The sequence below is a fragment of the Larimichthys crocea genome, chromosome XVII, assembly GCF_000972845.2.
Source record: "Larimichthys crocea isolate SSNF chromosome XVII, L_crocea_2.0, whole genome shotgun sequence".
Taxonomy (NCBI): domain Eukaryota; kingdom Metazoa; phylum Chordata; class Actinopteri; family Sciaenidae; genus Larimichthys; species Larimichthys crocea.
This window is the reverse complement of record NC_040027.1, coordinates 5,485,317-5,499,430: the sequence shown is the minus strand read 5'-3', so window position 1 is coordinate 5,499,430 and position 14,114 is coordinate 5,485,317. Positions and strand designations below refer to the sequence as shown.

Sequence of the window (14,114 nt, the reverse complement as noted above, 5' to 3'; positions counted from 1 at the left end):
ACAGAATCTCAAACATTTTTCTCATTTATTACATTCTCACCGTAGCGCTGCAAGTTGCTCATCCTCCGACTCACGAAGCCTGAGTCACTGCAAGTTCAATTTGAGCAGTTCAGACTAAATGGTTGTCATGAGCTGGGGAAGCTGCTCACATTAGGCAGCAGAGCGAAGACAAGTGAAGATGAAGGATCACTCTCTACCTCAAAAATAACTGTACAGTGATAATAGAGTATAATTACATTTACACACAAGTGTTCCACTGATTCACTGTTGTAGCACAAGATTTTCATTTCTTGATTATCTTAATTGCTGTGTTGACCTGACTTGGTCACACATAAGTTCATTTCAAGTGATTTGTTGCCATCAGCTGATGAGCTGGAGTCTAGTAAACGTGTGTGAAATTCTTGTGTTTAGTTCAACTTGACAAATTCTAAATTTATGCTACTGACCAGTTCCGAATGAACTTGACAGTACTGACCTTTGAGAGAACAGAAAGCTGGAGTCCAATGAGGGAAGCTATTAGCTGTGTTATCTAACTCACTCTGTTGGAGTGCAAACTGCTTCAAGAAAAAGAGATGGTACAAATGCATACTGTTTTTTATAAACAGTTTGAACTTATTGTCTTATTAATGAACAGGGGCGTCTGTGGCTCATGACGTAGAGCAGGTTGTCTACTAATCAGAACTGTCCTTGAGCAAGATACTGAACCCCAAATTGCTCCAGATGCCATCAGTGTGTAAATGTGTATGAATGGTTAGCTCCTCAAACTGGCACCTTGCATGGCAGCTAATGCCATCAGTGTATGAATGTGTGTGAATGGGTGAATGAGATATGTAGTGTAAAGCGCTTTGAATTATCCCATTTTTATTTATTCATTTATTTAACCAGGAAAGATCCCATTGAGATTAAAAACCTCTTTTTCAAGGGAGTCCTGGCCAAGACAGGCAGCAACGCAAACTAGAACAAACTGTAGTAAAATTAAAACAGATACAGGACACACAGACAATATTACAGCACAGCAATATAGAAAAATAATAAAAAATACAACACAAGCCATGAACTCAACATCAGTTAAAGCAATGATTCAGTGAAGACTGGAAAGGTGTTACAAGTACTAGTACAAGTCTATTTACCATTTACCAAGTTAACTACAATTTGCAAGTTGAGAGAGCAAGCTGGGTTGCTACAACAAGCTTCTAGCACCACCTATTACTGAGGATTCACACCGGGACGTGAGCGGTGCGGAACAGCTGCGCTGCGGTTTAGCTCCGTCTGCCTGGCGTCAATCCCCACTGGACGCGTGACGGCAGCATAACAGCAGCGTAGCGAGCCAGCCGTATTCACGCGAGAATCCTGAACATACGCAAGACCCCGCGATAAACTGTGTATAAAGAAAACAACAACAACAAACAGCTGACTTTGCTTCTCCGACATGGAGGAGATTATAAAAAGCATCTGTTGTGTCATAAATGATTGTGTGTTGTTCCACTTCAACAATTAGTCTCTCTTCGCTCATATTGAGACCCTTTGATCGATTGACTGCTCACCTGGTGCCACCGGTGCCACCAATGACGTAACATTGATGTGAAGTTGTGATAAGCTACATGAACTGCGTATTGTGTTTTATTTTGAAAGGGGGCGGAAGTGTATTACGTTGATTCTGTGTCGGATTTCCTGTCTGGTGTGCAGTGCTCTGTTGAGATTTATGCAGTTTAGCAACGGCTCGCGCCAAAAATAGAAATGCTACGGAATGTCGCTGCTGAGGCGTTTCTCGGCGCGCACGGTGGGAATGTTTTCATCGATTAGAGTGGCAGCGATCAGCTCCGGTGACCCCGCGGTCACAGCTGTTCGCAGCACTTACGTCCCCGGTGTGAAAAATGCTTTAGGTCTACTACTACTACTACATAACATCGTCTGTTTCAGCTTTAAGGATATCAATTGGACAATGTGGAACAAGCCAGTGGACATTTTAGGGCTCACATACTCAACAGTAGTCTCTCCAGACCTTCACCCATCTCATGTCCCACATTGCACAGCACACACAGTACACAACATGTTTTCTAAATGACCTCTTTGTTTTGGCTGGGGTGCAGTCCCTTTTGGTTATCCAGCCTTGGTTGTGTGGTTGCATGGTATTCTGAAGAGTCAGTGGTGATTATTTTACCTCTGTCCTGTGAAGCCCTGTTTCTGGAGAGCCACTCCAAACTGAGGCTGACTCTAAAAAAGGGGGGGGGGAAGTAGTGAGTGTGTAAAGCCCCTTTTTTGTGTGTGTGGGGGGGTCCTTCTTGCAATGACATTAACATGTGTTTTCTATACAGTACATCATCATCAGGCATTTGCTTGCTTGTTGGTTTTGCATGCCTCACTGGTGCACCACATATTACAGCTCATCACATCACTCTTCAGTATTTCATGATATTTCAAATTGCGGCATATAAACTGAATATTTTTATTCATCCATTGTCACACACAACATTTATGACACTGATCTCATTTTAACAGAACATGTCACAGTTATGTATCCCACCAGTGACATAGTGGATTTGTGAGTTCTGCTTTATTTAAAAGTAGAACATGTTTACTATTACCAGCAACATATTCAAGAATTTAAAAAGAACATTTCATATCTTACCTTACTAAACTAAATTAGAAGTGATGCAGTAATGTGAATATTCCATGGAACTGTGTAGGGGCTACAGAGCTACAGTATAACTGTATTCACTGACGTGCAGAGATAATTATGTGTCCCAGCTTTCCTCAGGAACATACAGTACAGTTCATATTGAACATAAAGCTCTGAAGGTTGTGATATGATGATTCAGCCTCTAAAAACAATTGAAACAATGTGAAATTAACCAAGCATCTTGTATGAAGCTCACTATCATGTCAGGTACTGGGAGGCACCTGAATGTTACATTATTCAACAATACGGCAAATCAAGCCTCTCTACAAGGCTGATATCTTATTCATCTGCTGCTCCGCGCTTCCTCAAGTATTTGCTGGCGTAATTAGTTGGCATAATCAACACTGCACTGCTTTGTGGCGATAACAGTGTTGTACAGTGCACATCATTTTGTGTTGCTTAGATGGAGAGTAAAAGAAGCACTTCTCATTCAGACTCTTGTTCCTGAGCCAAGGTAAATCAATACAGTGAACCAAAAGATTACCGCATTGCTCGCCTACAAGGTTTACTGCAAATTATCTAAATAGCATGCACATTCAGCCCTAATATAGTTAAGAATTATCAATGAACAATTAAGAACAATCAATGTGATTATAAACCATGTCTGTGAGGCACTCAAGGCCGTCCCTTTGGTTTCATCACACACTGCAGCTGCTCAATTCAGGGTGTGTCAGGCCTTGACAACTTGTATTCAATGGGATTTACAGCATAAATTGGCAAGGACAAACAAGTCACCACATCAGAACATTAACAGTAGCATGGCCAGAGCAAATGACAACAGTCCCATTTATCTGTTGATTATGTTTAATATTCTGCTGCAACACATATGCGTGTCTGACACAGACAAACAAATGTTAAATGCTATAAAAAACAAAGCCTCCCCTGGAAATTATGTTTGTAAATTACATCTTAATTACATCATGATGGCAAATGTAATTACTAGATTATTAAGAGGCAATATTTAGTAATATTAAATCGAGACATTCAACTTCTACTAACCTTAACTAACTTAAGTGCTGCAAGTGCCTACACAAAACCATGTTTACTAATGCTGTAATTGCTAAGAACTGATATTTTGGCTGTTGGTGAACATCCAGGTACAGCCAGGTATGTAACCACATTTGTTTCACTCAAAACATATTTTTAGTTCCACATTAATTGAATACACGATTTCTATAAAACAAAAATCAAAGGTTTGATAGCTGTTAATACCAAAATAGCAATAAATGGGCATTAACAATTCCACTGGGCACGGATGCAAGGTGTTCCATGTACACCACTGCCATTTGAGCTAATCACAACTGTTCTAAACTCTTCTAGCTCTTCAGAAAATACATGGCTGTTCGGCATAGAGAATCCGGTCCATTTTCAAAATAAAACACCCCGTGCAAACTTCCTATCATAACAAAAAAGCTCAAAGAGAAATAATTTAATTACGTAGCATATGTAGAAGCACATTAACCAAGAAAATTTACCAAATCTGAAAAACACTCACAGCTGCGGCCCGTGATGAGCTCGAGACGTGTCTGGTGGGGTCATTCCTCCAGTGGCCACTTGAGGCTGGCTACAGAACATTTCAATCTCCATAAGTCCCCATGTCCAAATGTCCAACTTCACAGCAGAAATAAACATGTTTACAGCCTGGTACAAAAAACATTTTGGTCTCTATAGCTAATTTCCCCGTTCATGACAACTGTACTGAGGGTGAATTTATATACAACTCACCTGTTCAAATGATATGAGGGCTTAAAGTTATGCAGAATTAACACTGTGGCCACTTATTATAGGTGCCATTATGATCACATTTTTAGACAGACAGGACAGCCAACATGGCGACGGCCAGCGGCACATATTTTCAGAACCTATGGGTGATGTCACGCTTACACTGTCCACTCTCTTTACTGTCACTGGTCATACCAGAGCAAGTAAATGAATTGAGCATTGAGCAAGAGAGGGTTTTGCTTTAAATACAGACGGATGTGATGAGAAGCTGATCAACTACAGTCATATTTGATATATTAATAATGACATAAAATTCAGTTCAGTGAAATTCAAATAAAGTTTTGGTGATGCAAAATAATAGATTTTCAACCCCCTGATCATTTTTTCTATAGTATTTCACCCTTTTCTACCTGTGCTCCCATTAAAACTGTTCAGCTGTTTTTAGATTATTTTGTCAAACAAGTAGGTAAAACTTGGATTAAATAACTTTTTTTAATCGGAAAATGAAAGATATGCTAGTCAACTATCCTACATCCCTTCAAGAAATAGAGATTAATTTGAAGGTAATCATAAGTGTGAAAATTGCTGTTATCTTCTCACTATTCCTTTGACTGCTAACGGCCTGTCTGGCTCTGAAGTCGTCCTGGTAATAAATATTCATATACCTTTCAGGGTCTTTGTTATGTTGACTACCTTCCATCAGTCTGATCTGTTGTGGCAAGAGAAACACAAATGGAGAAAATAAATTAAGAAAAAAATCTAAGTAAATATATAAATAATAATGACAATGAGTGAAGGGGGGGGGGGGCTTTGGAACATCAAAGGCTCCTCTATCTTTGCAGCATGTAAACAGTGCGTGCCTTCAGTGAGTGGAAGAGCCCTTTTTAATGATTCCATGGAAGATTGCCACATCGACAAGCATCCTGTAATAAATAAAATTAACAAACATTTCTGTAGGGTCTTTTCAAAGGGAAAGAGAGCCCAATGTTTTTTTTCAGATAAGTGGTCTATACATCCCCTGCTCCTTCCTGATTAGTCTAATCCAGTGAGAAGTGTGTGCAGGGTTTTGATTGAGTCAGCCGTCAAGGACCCTGAGGGGAACCCTCCTGATAAGTGCCTTTACCTTTCACCTCCAGAACCCCACGCACGTCGCTTCGCCATATCCCACTCCCTCTAATCTCATTTGGCCCAGGAAGACATGCTCAGGCACAAGAAGCTACGATTAGCATCCTCTTTACCAAGGGATTCCATGGGCTTGGACTGCCAGCACTGCCCTCAACCTGAGTCGCTGAAGGCAACCACATCAGCCAGGTAGTTCTGTGTGTGGCATTTGTGTGTGTGCGTGCTTCTGCATCCACCCTTTATAAGTGTTTGACAACTTGATATCACAAGGTGTGTTTCCTCTTTTTACTTTCTTTGTACATTGGTTTAAATATTCTTCAGTCAGAGATTTTAGAAATACTGAGTCCAAAAGTCTTCAGAAGGATCATGCGCACCCAAAAAACCAAAGACATTAGGACTAGACACCAACCAAACTCTGTACCAACACTCATATTTACTAAGTATTTAAAAAAGAATCATATTCATTTTTCATTTAACTGGTAAATTATAGCCTCGGTCATTAGGTCATATAACGAAAAATAAATCCTTTTAATTTAGATGTGTTCAGAAAAGAAAAAAACAGCTTACCAGTTTACAGAGAGTTTACATGGTGATCATCATCATGGAGGAATTCAAGTTTGAATCTTGTCAGATCGGATTATGTCCACCTCACAATCACCACACTGTCACGTCACATTTGACTTTGGTATAAGACATCAGAGAGGTATTCTGTAAAGATTTTTTGAAGAGATGCTTAATGTGTCGAAGAAGCATCCAGTGATTAAAGAATGAGTGAGCTCATACTGTTCAGATACTAAGTAAGCTTCCCAGTGATTGTAGTGTTACTGTACAACTAAACAGCTGCAGAGATAAGTCACATTATCACACCCAGTGCTAATGAGATAATCAGCCCAAATATTTAAAAAATATTCAAAATGTAAAACAAATCAATGCAGTGAACACTGTGAGAAAAACAATTTTATTTATTAAATAATTTAATTTATTATTTATTAAATTGTGAAGTTTTGCATCACATTGTTTGATATCTGCAACATACTTGCAGATTTGAAACTGGCCTTCAGTAACCTTCTTCAAAAATTTCATTACAATTTCATTATTAAATTTCTTTACCTCTTAGAATGAATGAATCTTCATTTTCAGCTTTGAAGTCTACATGTATTTTATCATGAAGAAATCAACATAATATTAAATGCAACCTGAATCTGTGCAGGTCTGCAGAATGTGTGTATCTAAACAAACACTGTACACCAACAAGTAGCGTATTACAACTGTACAACTTCAACTCAGCCAGTAAGTTATTTTAAAGAATCGCTGATAGCGACACCTCATATCTGTGCTGACAATTATTTTATTTTATTTTTTAATCAATGACATAAATACAGACTTTTATATATAAAAACAATAACTTGCAAACTCAAGAACCATCTGGAGTATGAATGAGCAAAGACGGCAACAAAACACTCATTCATCCACATGATTTGATGTATGGAAAGTTTATGCCGCATGAAAATTCACAGAGCGCGCGAGCACCAAAGACACAGCACAATAACTCAAAAGTAACCATGTGAAATGAAGCACACATACGTGTGCAATGCCTCACACAACCACACATGAGTAAATTATGACACATATTTTAATGTAGAGAAGGTGTCTTGGCAAGCAGGACTTGCATACTAATAAATATGCATGAGGAAATCAAGCAGACTGATAAGTGTGTGGTCACTTGTGGAGGAGAGTGTGATCATGAGCTCAGCAGCACTGAATCAGCAGCTTCTCACACTCAAATACTGTCTATAAATTTGACTACAAGCACAAAGTAGAGCTGCAAAAAATAACATAATAATCTTTCTTATAACATGTGCAGGATGTGAGGTTAGTACAGCAGGTCCCAACCTGGAGGTCAGGATCCCTCTGAGGGGTCACATGATAGTGCAGACAAGAAAGAACAGAATACTGATCTGCTACACAAAATGATCAAGTACATATATATATATATATAGCTATAATATATATATATATCATATATATCTATATATATATATATATATATATATTTATATCTATATATATATATATATCTGTACATGGAAAATCTTACCTTTTTGTGTCTATTTAAATAAAAACATATGAGCAGTGAGCTGTGGCTGAACATCACTCACTGACATTTGCAGCATGTGATGGGGGTCACACGTAGACATTCCTTTATTTTAAGAGGTCATTAGATTAAAAGAAAAAAAGGTTAAAATCATTTGTTGAGACTCTGCTCATTCTTGCTTTGGAGATGAGGTGGAGGGTGACACCAACCTGATATCAGTAATCAGCGTTATTCAATGACACATGGTCAGTAACAATATGATGAAAAGTAACAAAATAAAAATGATTTCTTCATCTCTAAATTATATTTCATCTCTAAATCATCATCTAAATTGGAGGCCTGCATGCTTCAATAAACAAATAAAAAATAAAACATCTGCTGGGATTTATTCAAAATGTTGCTTTAAAAAGTAGCGTAAATAAAACCATTTCAGTATTTGAGAAGGGTGCACGACTTGTGATTAAGTTGTGCACTTTTAAAGCTCATGGAAATATTAGCAGTACAGTAGAGTTCAAATATAAAACAGTATATCAATATAATAAGTTGAGTAACACAGCACGTGTTCTTTCAGATGTGAGCATGAAGGCCTGATAGCTGCAGAGAGGTTTCCACATGCAAACTCCAGTGAGTTTTATTAATAAATAAGTAAATAATAGTGAAACAGTTTGCAGAAGACTGAGATTGTTTGTCAGCACTCGTTAAAAGTCAGGGAGGATGGCACTGTGCAGGCGGAGTGAAGCATGTAATACTGTCCTGCCGATGCTTTCCATATCTGTGTCCGATGAACTCCAGAGAATTGACCATACGGGCCCGCATGCGTGCGTGAGTGTGTGCGTGGCCGAAAAATAAAATCAAAATAAAAGACATGCACTGTCTTTATATGTGTCGGGGGGAATAAAGTCTTGGTGTAAATCACTTTTCCGTCTGGCACAGCACATTAAACAACCGTGGCATGATTCCTTTTCTCTCAGCTCATCCGTTCCCTTTCTTCTTTATCAGCTCGTTCACGATTTCATTTCTTTCAAATGAGAATTCAGGGACCCCAAATTCAAGCCCCGCGTCTTCAAACAACACAACTGTACGGTTTGACTTTTTCTGCCGTCAAAATGGTATCCCAGATTCAATTTTAGATAGACCAGGATTTAGCCAGTGATGATTTTCTTTTCTTTTCTTTTTTTTTTTTTTTTGGTCTTTTCGGACACAATATTTAATATGCTGAAATGAAATCAGTTTTTATCCCCACGAAAAATAATTTCTCTATATATATTTGTGTCAAATCTTGCGTTGACACGAGCCAAAAAAAGAAAAGCTAATTAGAATGCCATCCTCCATATCAACCTGCGTTTCCTCTCACACCATCATCCGGAGGGCAACAACAATAACCTCCTCCTCATCATCATCAGTATTTTTTTTCCTCATTCTCTCCTCGAGGGAACTTTTTCTCTTTTGATTTAGGAAATTAGCACGCCTTAATACAAAACCACATGCTCAACAGCCACTTATCAATCTCCATTTACTGAAAATGATTTCAGGGTAACATTAAAAGACAATAATGTAAATGACCCGTTTCTTTTAATTAAAAATGTCTTCCCCTCCTCCTTCCCATATTTTTGTTTCATCTGTTTCGCTTTTTTTGGACTTGAAGTGTTGTGGAGGAAAAAGTGAAACGCTTTCCTCCGTGTCTGCCTCCTCGTTGACTTTTATCACTAAATGAAGCATATAAATGACCTGAAAAGCGCTCGTCGGTCGCGTTAAATTCAATAAAATAAAGAACAATTATCCTCTCCTTTTCTCTGATCTGCCGCTGAAAAGGAGTCCTGTAGATAAGGCAGATTGAATTCTCTCTGTTGTGCTCCAATAAAAACGTCAAGGGGAGAAGAGTTAAAGAGAGATTTAACCCCCCTCAACCAAACCCCACCACCACCACCCCTCTCCTATAATTTCAAATCATAATTTCCCTCCCATTATACCTCTCAGATGCCGTTTTATCGTTAGGGTTATTTATTTCAGGGCGTTGTAACCACAGTCAATTTCCGTGACTAAGTTGGATAATTACAGGCAATGAGTGACTCAAAAACTTGAAACAGCTGTGTATAAAATACTAGCAGCGATTTGAACAACAGTCACGTGAATATCGAAATGTATAGAAAAGTTAGTGGCCTCAAAAAGAATCAAATAAAACAGATCCAGTGTTCCTCCTCAAAGTAATTATAATTGTCTAATTTCAAAGTTGAATTAGGATGCTGTAGGGGTTTGATGTAAAACTTCACATTCGGTTCAATGAAGTATCACCCTAATTTACAGCTGCAGATAAGCACTAAGTCTGTCATAAAAATCTGCCCGTCCTCCCCCCTCTGCCTTCCCTCCCTTCCTCCCCAGGATTGAATTGCACCTTGGGCAATAGTGCAGAATCGTGAATCTTAACTTCTCTCGGCATATGTTCCTGGCAGATAAGTAAACAATTTGGATATGGAATGAAATTTTTAATTAATACTACAGTCGGTGTAATGTGAGGGCACACACACCGCGCTCCCCATATCCTCTGCTCCATTCACACAGAGGAGGAGGAGGCCGGATTCACATTTAAATCTTTAAATGTTGGAATCATTCCTTCCGTGTGGGGTTGTTTTTATCCAGCATTGTCTTAGTGAGAGTCAGACCAAGTTTATGCAGGTTTAAACACGTGTGAATGATGATGGTAATAAGCTTTAGCGGCGTTTTGGCTGCAGCACCTTCTTTTTTTTGTCGGTTAAACTAAACAGACACGCAGGGATGTTTAAACCGCGCTGTAGCTTTGTGGCGGGATGCTTCATCAGCCTGCAGGTTACAAGAAAACAATCAAAGGTGTAAAAAAGAAAAGAAAAAGAAAAGTCACACACATTCAGTTTGTTCCATTAGTCAAAGCTATAATTAAGAAGAAAGCTCCCTCCTTGAAGTGATTAAGCAGTCAGACAGGTCGGACGGGCGGAATCCCTCCGGGGAGGCCTCTGCTGAACTGTCAAACATCAAAAGATCACAACCGGTTCATCGCAGTGTCACAAAAACACCTTCACCGTACTCTACTGACTGAACATGTCTCAAACCTGTTTCCAACCATTCAAAAACAAAGCAGCAGCAGCCAGACGGAGGAGGCAATTAAAGCTTTAAATGTTGAGGAGGAGTTTGACACGCGACACAGAGGATCGATTGATTTTGGACTTTGTTCATGTTCAGTCTTTAGCATGTATCTGTATTGATCAGTTTGGGGTCAAGTTGGGTCTAACATTTGAAATTCTCACAGCTGTTTTATTCATTTAAAAGGTGAAGTGTTATTTCCGTTTCAAGGATGAATTAAATGACATAGTTATTATTATTAAGAATTTGTTTTGAATTTTTTGAACATTTGAATGAAATGAGGCTTTTAAACTGACAGGTTTAACTGAACCCCGCAGCACAATCTTTGCCATCTCAAGTACCCAATAACCTACAAATACAGGAAATTGATAGCGTTGAAGACAGATTGTCTTTATTCGAAATGCCTTTTGTTCAGCAATTGAACAAAGAGCAGGAGGTATCAACCTTCTAGATACATTATCCTTTCCATAACATGACAGATTTTAAATTACCATCTTAGATGATAATACACATATAACTCCTTGAATTCAAAGAGAAGTTATCCTCAAAAAACCAAACAAACAGAACAGAAATGACGCGTGTGACTATATCAGCACTGAACCACAGGAAAAATGCAAAATCAAACATTTGGATGTAAATGATTTTTTTTTCTTTTTGTCATCTTAAATAGACCGATCTAGTTTTATGTGCCAGTTTTTGATAAATATAAACAATATGACCCGTATATAATCCAGCCTATAGGTCCTGATTTTGACCCTATCCAGAACATCATAAAATCACGAGTGCCAAAATGTAGACTACTTAGGCCTATACAGGAAATAAGAATGCTAATTGTGCAAGCCAAATTTTTCAAAATAAAAGAGTAGCCTATCAATAATCAACACAAATCAGCATATCAGCATTGAAATGTACACAATAAATAAAGTTAAAGGCCTCCTTTTCTGGTTGCCATAAACGTTATAACATTTACATTTCTTACAGTTCACAGGGCACCGTCCTTTACACCAAATCCAGCTCCTCTGCTCAAGACAGGAACTTGTTGGATTTCTGGAAAAGTTTCTTTTTTTCTTTTTTCTTTTTTCTTTTTCTTTTTCTTTTTTTTTTTTTTTTTTTTTTTTTTTTTTTTTTTTTTTTTGGCCATAACAAGTCCAAGGCAGTTAATACTGTTCATGCCTTTTTAATGGGGCGCGCTGTCCATAATATATTTACATGCATTTCAGTATTCAAGTGAATTTAAAAAAGAAAAGAGTCTTGAGGGTTACATGGCAGTGGCGTGTGCGGATGAATATGGGTCTATCCCAGTCTTGGTCATACCTGGAAAAAGTATGTAGGCCACCGGGGGCTGTAAACTTGACGCTGACCAGGCTGTGCAGTTACACGGGACGACATAGCCCGGGTTTGTGGGCGACGGGTGGGTGTGGGTGTGCTGACTGGGGCACCCAAGGGTGCCGAACGCGCCGTTCTGGTATCCCAACGAGGACGCGTACGGCAAAGTGCTGGTGCTCAACGTGTGCGGCATCTCTGTCATCTTCTGGATAGCGCTGGAGCTGAACTGACTCGGGTCTAGGAAGGAGTAAGGAGCGGACGTTGGCGGCAGAAACGCTCTGGCTTTCTCCGAGGGGCCCAAAAGAGAGTCCGCGGCCGACACGGGAAGTCCCTTCAAGTGATCGGTGTCCCCGAGGTAAGGCAAAGGGAAAACGTACCTGTCCTTCTTGAGCAGGTTTTTGGGTTTACGCCTAGGTCTGTACTTGTAGTCGGGGTGCTCCTTCATGTGCTGAGCCCGCAGCCTCTTGGCCTCGTCAATGTAAGGTCTCTTCTCAGATTCGGAAAGCAGCTTCCACTCGGCGCCCAGTCTTTTGCTGATCTCCGAGTTGTGCATTTTGGGGTTTTCTTGTGCCATTTTCCTCCTCTGGCCCCGGGACCAAACCATGAACGCGTTCATGGGTCTCTTGATATGATCAGCAGGCTTTGACATCTTTAAAAAAGTATGCTTTTATCCTCAATGTTAATGACGAGGAAAAGTTCTTATCGGAAGGAAGGGAAACTATTCACCTGTCTAGATGCCAGATACCAGTCATGCCACGTCTGGGATGTTCTGAAGCTGGAAAAGAGCAAAAAAGTAGAATGAAATAAAATAAAAATCCAGAGCCCGGTTTGCTTTTCCCGAGTTAAAACACTGATGCGCGCTCGTTCAAGTCCAGTTACAACTCTCTTTCAGACCTGCGGCAGACGACACGGGAAAAAAAAACACATGCAAGATGCACACACACAAAAAAAATCCTCAAAGGTGAAAGCAATGTTCCGCAGTCAGTTTGCAGGAGTCGTAAAAGTGTTATTTTTTTCTGCGACACTCTCCCTCTCTCTCTCTCTCTCTGAGGTTTGTCGTCAAGCACCTGGCTTGGAAATGAGCGGAAGAGCGTGAATACGAGCCAAAAGCGGTGAAGTTCAAAGGCTGGGCTGGTTTGGTTTCTGCACGCAATCTGACATAATCTGCAGGGCGTTCACTCACCAACCTGAGCGCCCAATCAGCACGAAGAGCGGCTATTATAATACCTTCACCAAAAATATATGTACATTACAACATAAACAAAGAGCGGCTGGTAGTAGAGGAAGAAAAAAAATAAGGAAAGAGGGATGTATGCAGTGTGTATGCGCGCGCGCGCCAATGTGTGTGTGTGTGTGTGGGGGGGGGGGGATCCCTCCCTGATTCCATTTAATGTAATGAATCGCAACAAACACGGACCTTCAACCTCTTTTCCACTTAAAACCTGACTTCAATCCAGAGAGGTGACTATACCATGCAACCGATTTACTGTACAGCTCCACACAGAGTCACAGGGGAGCACTTCTGTCGACCACATGCATACATATAGGCCTAATACAGCTGTTATACGTGTCTATTCTTTAAGCGAGGGAATGTGCAATAATGATAATATGCCTAACAACAACAATAAATACAATAGTGATAATAACAAAGAATAGACTATTAATACCTCAAAGATGACTTTAAAAGAAAACTCCTTCTCTCCTTTGGATATCAAACTCTAAACATGGCGGCTTCGCACCTGCCGGGCTTCGGTGTCTTGCTCAAGAACACTTCAGCAGGGCTCTAACCCCACAGCCCCAAACACACGGAGTGTGTGTGTGTGTGTGTGAAAAGGTTCACCTTGGAGGATGAAAACATGTACACAAACATTACACGTTACAAACATGTTATTCCAGCGCGTCGCAATTATGAGCGAAAAGTAAAAAAAAAATAAAAATAAAAAACATACGCGTGCACGGTTTAAGCTCGTGCATGCCATCGATTTTGAACGTATGCAAGTGAACTGTGCAGTGACAGAATTACAAACACCAAGAAAGTATTACATCAACATTTAG

General features: G+C 39.7%; 1 protein-coding gene across 1 annotated transcript; it reads right to left on the bottom strand.

Annotated features, from left to right (window-relative positions):
• Positions 1–11,102: 11,102 nt before the first annotated feature.
• Positions 11,103–13,309, bottom strand: sox14 (SRY-box transcription factor 14). Its single transcript, XM_010740539.3, has one exon. The coding sequence runs from the start codon at positions 12,706–12,708 to the stop codon at positions 11,992–11,994; it is 717 nt and encodes a 238-aa protein (XP_010738841.1). The 5' UTR covers positions 12,709–13,309; the 3' UTR covers positions 11,103–11,991.
• Between the last annotated feature and the right edge of the window lie 805 nt (positions 13,310–14,114).

What these genes read in the sequence shown, in the direction of transcription:
- sox14 (XM_010740539.3), bottom strand. Translation starts at nt 12,708, where the DNA reads ATGTCAAAGCCTGCTGATCATATCAAGAGACCCATGAACGCGTTCATG.